Source organism: Echinops telfairi, unplaced genomic scaffold, assembly GCF_000313985.2.
Source record: "Echinops telfairi isolate 266 unplaced genomic scaffold, ASM31398v2 ScPeMD7_7458;HRSCAF=8496, whole genome shotgun sequence".
Taxonomy (NCBI): domain Eukaryota; kingdom Metazoa; phylum Chordata; class Mammalia; order Afrosoricida; family Tenrecidae; genus Echinops; species Echinops telfairi.
The window spans coordinates 1,210,096-1,220,071 of NW_022111358.1; the positions used below are offsets into that span (position 1 = coordinate 1,210,096).

At 43.6% G+C, this 9,976-nt stretch overlaps 1 protein-coding gene across 2 annotated transcripts in view; it reads left to right on the forward strand.

Annotated features, from left to right (window-relative positions):
* Window positions 1-9,976, forward strand: part of SMG6 (SMG6 nonsense mediated mRNA decay factor) — a 268,155-nt gene that overhangs the window by 121,985 nt on the left and 136,194 nt on the right. For both annotated transcript variants that reach the window (XM_004706874.3, XM_045299570.1), the window contains exon 11: window positions 8,780-8,896. In XM_004706874.3, coding sequence (XP_004706931.1) covers window positions 8,780-8,896 — 117 coding nt within the window. The remainder of the gene's footprint in view (window positions 1-8,779; window positions 8,897-9,976) is intronic.

The window sequence follows — 9,976 nt, forward strand, 5'->3', positions numbered from 1 at the left end:
TGAGCATCATAGAATGCCAATTTAATAGAAGAAAGTATTCTTGCATTGAGGGAGTACTTGAGTGGAGGCCCAATGTCCTTCTGCTACCTTAATACTAAACTTATAAATATAGGCACAAAGATCTATTCCCCCCCAGTACTCTTGTTTCTGGCATTCCCAACCTACTTTGTTATGGTCCCAGTCATGTGTCAGGCTGAGTACAGTGCTGGCTACCTGGGAATATTCCTTGTGTATTCCCACCGCTGGTGTTGCTAGGTGGTGCAAACAAGTAGCACACACTGCTGCTAAGCAAAAGTTTGATTCTTTAAATGTACCTGCAAGCAGTTCAAAAGGCCTGATGAACTACTACCAAAACCAGCCATTGAAATCCCTGATAGCGCATTGTACTCTGACACGAATGAGGTCATCATGAGGTAGAATCAGCTTAATGACAGCTGCTTAGTCCTACCTCTCTCGGTAGGTACTGTCTTCCTTACACGGTGAGTTACATTTCTTTTTTCTTTTGTAACCCATCTGCTAAGAAGCCTTTGATAGATATTGCCATATACTGTTGTGTGTGATATAGACCACATACACAATTATTTCTTTTCCCTTTGGTGACAGAGAGCATCTTTCCTAGGGTATGTAGTTCACTGTCTTGAATTTACTTGGTCTTTGAGGAGCCCTAGTGGCATAGTGGTCACATGTTGGGCTACTATCTGGAAGGTCCGCCACTCCAAGGGAGAAAGATGGTGTTTTCTACGCCCCGTAAAGAGAGTTACACTGGGAAACCCACAGGGACAGTTTTGCCCTGTCCTATAGGGTTGCTATGAGTCAACATTGACTCCATGACTGGTTTGGTTTGGTTTTGGTTTTGAGCTATTTGGATGTATACGTATTTTCCTTGATGTCCTTATTCGATTATCTTCTTCTCGTGGAGAATTGGACCCCTAAATCTACTCACTCTTAGAAGACCTCTAGAAGTCAAGAATTTTACAATCCTAGAAACATCAGAGGAAGTAGCAAGTGTGATAGGGCTCTTGGAGAGGAATCCTTACCTTTCACATTCCTCTCACTTGTCTTGACTCTCCCCTCTCAGATATGTGTCATAGCTTGCTGTACACCCAGTCAGCCTAACATTGTCCTGCCATTGTGCATGAATAATCCGTTTGGGTATATTGGTTGATTCTTCTAAATCATCGATTCCCCTCAAGGAATAAAATAATGCCCTATGGGCATAGACATCTCTGGTTTTGCTCTGAGATTTTGTTCTTGTTCCTAAGCAGCTGCCACAGAGGAACTTTGGCTCAAGAAGCAGTAGCAGAAAGATGCTCTCACTGCCCACTTCCTGCAGACAAGGAGGGTTTGGTGGGCTGCTCAGGAACTGTGCCAGCCCTGTGTCTGCCTAGTGACTGACTCATGAGAACAGCAGCCTTATGTCTGAAAGATAAGAGCCAGCAAATCACCTCCAGGTGGTGGTAGTTTGGAGGAGACTGCCATTCATTTCCTTTCTTTAGGAGGAGATGGTAGGGAGGGACTGGGTGAAGAAGTGCCTTGCCTGCATTTTTCTCCATCTATTAGTGAAGGAGCCAAGCAGATAGTTGGTTAGTGGATCCTAATGCCCCAAAATCCCTTCTACTGTTGTCAGAGTATCATCCTATGCCTTCCCTTCATTACTCTTCTTCATCCTCTTGCAGCAAGGGACTCCACTTCTCCCATTGCTGCCAGAATTTTCTGTGACCAGCCACACCCCACCCCTGCTGATAGGGGTTTCTTCCAAATCTCTCCCTGACAAAAACTTCATGCTGTGGCCCAGACATCGATCAGACCTGATGGTCTGAGCCACTGTCTTTTGGCTGGTCTTAGCAGGTCCAAGCAGGTGGGCCTGCCTCCCTCCTCCCCTGCTTTCCCCTCTCCACCCCTCCTGCCTCACTCCCATTTCCTGCAAGAGGATGCTTTGCCATCCTGGAACCATCAGGCACAGCTTTGCTTTGGCAGCACCGTCGCACACACACTGGTGGGAGAGGGGACGTGTTTATCACTTTTCCTGGAGATGATCTGTTTAAGCACTTCTCTGACAGTTACAATAACAAGGGCAGCGCGTTGTGTTTCCCAGCAGAAGGACACTTGCTGTTGAAAGATGTATAGCACTAATTAGAAATACATAACATCCGGCCACATGGCAGCCTTCTCCCGGCCGCTCCATTTCCTGATTTCATACAACTTTGACGACAGTTGGTTTATGTTTTCCATGAATATGTTCTCCAAAAAATGAGAAAGTCTCCCTGTTGTGTAGGAGCCAGAAGACTATTTTTGTCTTGAGCAGGTATTCAGCCATAGGAATTTGGGGAGCCATGGTCACCTGCCCAGCAAAGAGCAATATGGAAAGGGGCAGAACCAGATTCAGACCTCAGGTGACTTCTTGGTAAGAAATATTTCCATCTGACTTCCTTAGCAGAAACCATCCCCCAAACCCTTGAGTAAGTCTGCTTCTGGAATGAAGGGGAAAGGCTGTTTCACAATGTTAATGAGTTCCTCAGCTCTTGTCAGGCTTCTGCTACCTGACACAAAGCCAGAGGAACCTGGGCAAACACCACAGCAAACAATGCCTTTTCCTTCCCCACCCACATCACTTGTTGGCCTGGCCCAGCCCAACACTAGAGATATATATGGCCATTCATTGGGCTAGAGCTAGCCCGTTTCCTCGGGCTAGCCCCAAAGTCTGTGGGTGGACACTGGGAATCTAGATTCTGTTTCCCTATTGAATACTTCTCAGGGAGTAAAATTTTATGACTCCTGGCCCCTATAAGCCTAAGCAGTGAGCATCTCAGAAAGCACTGTAACACCCACTACAACGTTTCTTACTTGCGGCCTTGAAGCCAAGTTGCCATGGTTACCTGAGTAACTAACTCTTCTTCACCAAATTGAAAAGCCCTAAAGATGCAGCTATTGTGCTTTATTTGTACTTGTATTCTCCTCAGGTCCTGTTTTAAGAACCGAGAGAAGGACAGGCCACCTTAAACTTTGAGAAACACTCTTAACTTGAAGTTGTCATTTGTTATAAAATAGAAATGGGCTTGGTAGGTGAATGTAATGTTCCTCTGCCCCATCTTATCCTTATCCAGCTCATGAGAATGTCTTATTGGAATTGTAGTTCTTCTTGAAATGCCAGTCTTGACGCTGACACCTCCTCCTTCTCTAATGGCCCTCCATGTGCAAGGAGCTTATGCCTGAGATGCCCACTTGATGTTTATTTACTCTTGGGTTTCAACTACCGGGATGTGGTCTTCAGTTGTCCTGTCCAGGCTTCTGTTCTGGCCTTAATCCCCCATTCAAGGCTTTGTTACTGGTTAGAGCAGTGGTTCTCAACCTTCCTAATGCCACTACCCTTTAATACAGTTCCTCATGTTGTGGTGACCCCCCAACATAAAATTATTTTCATTGCTCCTTTATAACTGTAATTTTGCTACTATTATGAATTGGGTGACCCCTCTGAAAGGGTCGTTCGATCCACAAAGGGGTCTTGATCTACAGGTTGAGAACCACTGGGTTAGAGGAAAACTACTGGCAGAGCTCGACAAGGATTGAACTGGGGTGGTATTGGCAGTGTATGTAGTATATACAGTGTATGTGGCTTTGCCCCGAAGCATAGGAGGGAAAAGGTGGCAGTTTTCCTTGGGATGGTTTAGATATATTCCCCTCCCTGTTTCCATCTAGCTTCTCGTATGGTTTTCTGTCTCCATTACTGAGATTTAGGATTTTACCAGAAAAAAAATATGAGAGTAGTGATCTGGTCTGATCCCATGAATTGTTACCACTTCCTTACTGCCTGCCACAATTGAGTTGGAGAGTTGGAGGGTGACATTTGGGATCAGCGGACATCTGGAAGGACGGACGGTGGGAAAGCCACAATAGAAGAATTGCTGCACTGATGCTATTCATATGTGGGACCTTCTGCACAGCAGCCTGAGCCTTCTCACTTAGGGCTTTCCAGAGTGGTTTGGGGTTGACTCTGTATTCTCCAATAGTATTTACTTCTGTGGTGAAGACTGTTAGAAATAACTGTGGTTGCTTTAGCATCTCTAGAGTACCGACTTCAATTAGGCCCCATTGACAAGACTGGTGAGCTGACAAGAGAGGGCTCTCTATTGGCTATTGAGGTTAAAATGCAGGCAGGGATAGAGATCAGACATGTGACTAATTAACTTTTTAACACCTAGAGATTCTAAGAGTCCTCCTATATTACAGCCGGAATTAACAGATTAGCCTCTGCCACAGTTAGTAAGCCTGGCCCCTGAGTCTGTCCCCTGTGGCTGTCACTGGTGCTTTTCAGAACTGGAGGAATTAGATACAGAAGGGGTATGGGGCACTGACAAGAAGCTCCAACTGAAGAATAGCCCTCATTCCCACCACAGTGAACCCTTTTAGAGACCCGCAGCTGGGGGGAGGTGGGGGCCAGGCAGGCTGAGAAAATGAGGGGCCTGGTATTGGTAGCCAGGTCTGTTTCTTGACATTGTTTTTGTTAGATACCTTGGAATCAGTTCAGACCCATAGCAATCCTGTGTATAACAACAAAACTCTACCCTGCCCTCTCTTCACAATTAGTTGTTTTCTTGGGCTTATTGTTGCAGCTACTTTGTGAATCCAAGTTGTCAAGGGTCTTTCTCTTTTCACTGCCCTAGGGGAAGGAATTTGTGAAAATAAAACTAACACTGATTCTCTATTTATCATGTGCCAAGCACTATTTTATTAATGTACTCATTGGAAGTAGATGCCATATTTGTTCTCTCAAAAACCCAACCCAACCTACTGCCATTAAGTCAATGCTGAGCCATAGCAACCCCCTGTGGGTTTCCGAGACTGTAACTGTTTATAAGAGTAGAAAGCTCAGTCTTTCTCCTGAGGACCTGCTGGGGGTTTGAACTGCCAACCATATCACAGCTCAACGTGGAACCACTACACCACCAGGGCTCAGGAATATAGAGGAGGTTAAGGTTGAAACCAAAGGTTGGTGCTTCAAGATTCTTTTGTTGTTGCAAATATGCATAGTAAAAGACACCAACCCAACAGTTTTAAGTGTACCCTATATTGACCTTAATGGCATTCTTCAGTTGTGCGACCATGTTTGCACCCCTCTCTTAGTTGACCTTCCTCCATTAATATAAAGTCACTGTTTCTAATATATCTGTCTTAATTTTTTCAAGTTATCAATATAATGCCATGTAGATCGTTCTTAAAGGAATATGATGCTCAAGGTAGACTCTTTTTTACTAGTTAAGCTAATCTGTTACATAGTTTTAAGACTTGAGGGCATATTTTTGGTTCAAAGTTTTAACAGTTTTCTCAGGGCAGTAATTTTTTAAAATTCATTTTATTGGGGGTTCGTACAACTTACCACAATCCATATATCTATCCGTTGTGTCAAGCTCATTTGTATATTTGTTGCCATCATTCTCAAAACATTTTCTTTCTACCTGAGCCCTTGGTATCAGCTCCTCATTTTCCCCCTGCCCTCACCCTCCCTCCCTCAGAAACCCTTGATAATTTATAAATTATTATTTTTTCTTGTCTTACACTGACCGCTATCTCCCTTCACCTACTTTTCTGTTGTCGGTTCCCCCACCTTTCCCTTACCCTCTTGGTATCACTACTCTCATTATTGATTCTGAGGGGTTTATCTGTCCTGGATTCCCTGTGTTTCCAGCTCTTATCTGTACCTGTGTACATGCTCTGGCCTAGCCGGATTTGTAAGGTAGAATTGGGATCATGATAGTGGTGGGGGAGGAGGACGCATTAAAGAACTAGAGGAAGGTTGTATGTTTCATTGGTGCTATACTGCACCCATCTATAAGGGCATGTCCAATTTCCTACAGATGGGCTTTGCGTCTCCACTCCGCACCCCCTCTCATTCACAATGGTACGATTTTTTTGTTCTTTGATGCCTGATAACTGATCCTATCAAAACCTCGTGATCACACAGGCTGGTGTACTACTTCTTCCATGTGGGCTTTGTTGCTTCTGAGCTAGATGACCGCTTGTTTATCTTCAAGCCTTTAAGACCCCCAGACACTATATCTTTTGATAGTCGGACTCCATCAGCTTTCTTCACCACAATTGCTTATGCACTCGCTTTGTCTTCAGCGATCCTGTCAGGAAGGTGAGCATCATGGAATGCTAGGTTACTAGAACAAAGTGTTCTTGTGTTCAAGGAGTACTTGAGTGGAGGTACAATGTCCATCTGCTACCTTAATATTAAACCTATAACTATGTGCACCTAGATCTATTTCCCCATCATCATATATAAATATACTTAAACATATGTACATGCCTGTATTTAGACCTCTATAAGTGCCCTTTGCCTCCTAGTTCTTTCCTCTGTTTCCTTTTACTTTCCTCTTATCCCACTATCATGCTCAGTCTTCATTTGGGTTTCAATAATTCCTCTTGGTTAATAGTATGAAGCAATAGTATAAATAGTTCAAGGTATGTTTGTCCCTGATCAAACCTTATAGGTTTCCTACACACACACCTTGCCATCGATTGTAGATCTCTTGTTGTTCCCATGCCCCTGAGTTTGCTAACACCCACTTCCTGTCCCTTCCATCTCCCTCTCACCTATTCCCCCCTCCCCAATCGTCAGTCCCGTTGTTTTTTCCTCCAGATTGTTTATCCAGCCTAACTTATCTAGATAGACCTGCAGAGATAATAATATGCACAAAAAACAAGACAGAGCAAAACAAAGTAACAAAAGATAACCAAACAACATTAACGACAAAAACCATGACCAAAAAAAAAAAGCTTGGGGGTGGGGGGGTGAGGAGTTGATGCTAGGGCCTTAAGTGGAGACCAAATATTTTGAGAATGATGAGGGCAGTGAATGTACAAATGTGATTTACACAATTGATGTATGTATGGATTGTGATAAGAGTTGTATGAGCCCCTAATAAAATGATAAATTAAAAAAAAAGCCTATAAATAGTTCAAGGTATGTTTGTTGACCTTTAGGAGTGTTTTCCAAGCGAGTTTGATGGGGTGCCATGCCCTGGTCCCAAAGTCTATTTTTGGTATTCTACGGGGACTTCATTGCTCTGCTCCGCTTGCTCTTCTGTTGCACACCCTTAGTGTTTCGCCTCGGTGTGGTGGGATCGGATCAGATCACGTGAAGTTCTCACACTGTGTCTCCAGTGAGGGACGTTACCTCTCGTAGTGGGGCCGGCCCTGTGGTCCTCTCTGTGCATTGGCTGCTCGGAGCAGGAATATCGTCCTCAGGGCTTGGTAGTCCACTCTCTCTCACTCCCCCTTCATGTGCTCCTGTGTGCTCTGATCAGACATGCCCCTCTCCCTGAACTGTAGCTTCAGGCCTGCCCTCTGAAGTGAATTCTTCTGTGGGGAGGGGGGACTGTCCACGTAGTTGGGATTGGGGCCGGCCACTCAGACCTCTCTACTGGTTCCCTGCTTCATGCTGATATGTTGCATTCATGTCTTGGAGCACCGGGTTGAAGTCTGGTCCCTCTTTCTCAGGGTAGTAATTTCAATTTTTGATATTCTGTTATGCATATTCCCCTATTTAGTCATGATTCTTTATTTATAGAGTTTTGATCAAAATGTTCAGAGCACCACCTAGATCTGTTTTCATGGCAAAGGTGGCAGTTAGTTGTTCATGGAGGTAATAAGCCACACATTCCATATCTTCCTGTCATTTCTGATTCTTCCTCTATTGCTCCAAGCAAATAGAAAAGCACTTGGTGTGTCTAGAATGGCCACTTAGAAGATTTTAAGACTCCAGGGAGCACCCAACAAACTAAGTGATTGAATAAAGGCACTAAACAAATCAGGACAGTTAACTGGGATGTCCCATGAAACCACAACCCTAAACCTACAAGCCAAAGAACCAAACCCCAGCTACTCTTTTCTTTTTGTTGTTGTTGTCAATACAAAGGGGGCTTCAAAACTCTTGTAGAAAAGTTCCTTTATTTTTCGGTTTCATTTTCCCACGAACTTTTTGAGCTCTTATGTGTATCTGTAACAAATTTTGCAAATTCAACTTTCCACAGATATGTAACTTATTGACAGTAGTTATTATAATAATAAAGTCTGCAGTCCTACCATTTTAATGAGTATGCTGTTGTTTCTACATCATGGTCAAAGAAGTCTTGTATTTTCCAATCTTCATTGAGGATTTCGCTCCTGAGATTAGAGAGCCTCAGTTCTGGCTACTATTGCTTCATATTACAGATCAAACTGACCAACTGGGGTAACTGGTCCTGGGGAATTGATGGGATGCAGAATTTGCACTAGTGATCCTTAGGATATTGATGGTACCACATGCTTATTTATGTGCTATGTAAACTCTTTACATATATTAGCTCATTTAACTTTACATCCAGCCTTTGATAAGGAGGATATTGCTACCTCTCAGTTTTAAAAGGAGAAGAGAAAGTTCAGTCAGTTGACCAAGGCTACAGATCTAGTAAGAGTCAAAGCAAGCTCTGTTAAGTCTAACACTCTTAACCACTGTGTCTTTTTGCCTTTGTGTAGTAGGAACTGTTGGAGACTAGGGGGAGGGGAGAGTTAGCTTTTAAAATAAAAGATGAGGGAAAAAGCAAAAACCAAAACCAGACAGAATGAAATAGTTGTAATAGTTCTATAAAGTGACACTCTTTCTAATTGAATTTTGTATCGTGTTACCCGTGGAAGGTGGAAGACCCGCTGTGTATGTGGCATGAATGGCGAGGCTTGGTAAGGAAGGGTGGCTGGTGGTCCCCAGAGTACTGATGGACTTCCACTTGCCTTGCCACAGACTGCTTCACAGAGGAGTGCCGGTCTGCGATCCAGGAGCAGGCTGCAGCCTTGGGCTTGGCCATGTTTTCCTTATTGGTGCGGCGCTGTACCTATCTACTTAAGGAGTCTGCCAAAGGTAAGCAACTGAAAGAACACCTACCAATCTCAGTGTCTTTTCCCTCTCCTCTTCCTTTCTTTTCCCAACATGCCTCTTAGCTAGTCCCATTTCCTTTTGTGATTAACTTTAAGTCCCTCTTTCCTTCTTGTATTTTCTTCCACATTTCTCCTCTAATAGCTAGGATTTTCATTGGAACTATGAGCTTCTGAGTGTTCTTTACAACTATAAAGAAAAGTTGAGTTTCCCTTTTTTGTTTGTCATTGATGTTGTCGGTTCTCCCCCGACCCCTACCCCTTCCCAATCTATATGCTCCTGGGACCTAGTGGGTGTTATATAAGCACTTGAGAGACTGACTGGACTCATTTGGGACCAATCTCCTTGAGAGCCTCACCATACCAGAAGGAGCTATTTTTAATCTTTAAGTTGAGGTGGTATCCCATATCCTTTACCCTAGATCTCCAAATCTGATAGCTATTGTAGTATAAGATAGAACCGAAAGTCTCAGCCTCTCTCCTTCCAGCTTCTTAGCAGTATTGGTGAGTAGTGAGGCACAGCCAGCACCCCACTACATTACTTTAGAGCAGTGGTTCTCAACCTGTGGGTCGAGACCCTTTTGGGGGTTGAACAACCCTTTCACAGGGATCGCCTAAGATCATCGGAAAACACATATTTCTGAGGGTCTGAGGAAATAAGACACCGCTTCTCTAGCCGTCTCCAGGCGGGTACACCCACATGCAGATACACCCACATCTGAGTACCGGGCATGAAGACGGTTACCCATATTATACCATGCTTCAAGCAAAATTTAATTTATTTGTAATTAGAAATAAATATTTCAAAGAAATAAAATAAAAAAAGAAAGAAATCTTTCACAATATATAATCACTATGCTTTAATTATGTTCAGTTTGTGACAATGAAAGTACATCCTGCATATCAGATATTTACATGATGATTCATAACAGTAGCAAATGACAGTTATGAAGTAACAATGAAAATCATTTTATGCCATCAAGCTCAGAAGCAACAAAGCCCACATGGAAGAAGCACACCAGCCTATGCAACCACGAGGTGTCGAAGGGATCAGGTGTAAGGCATC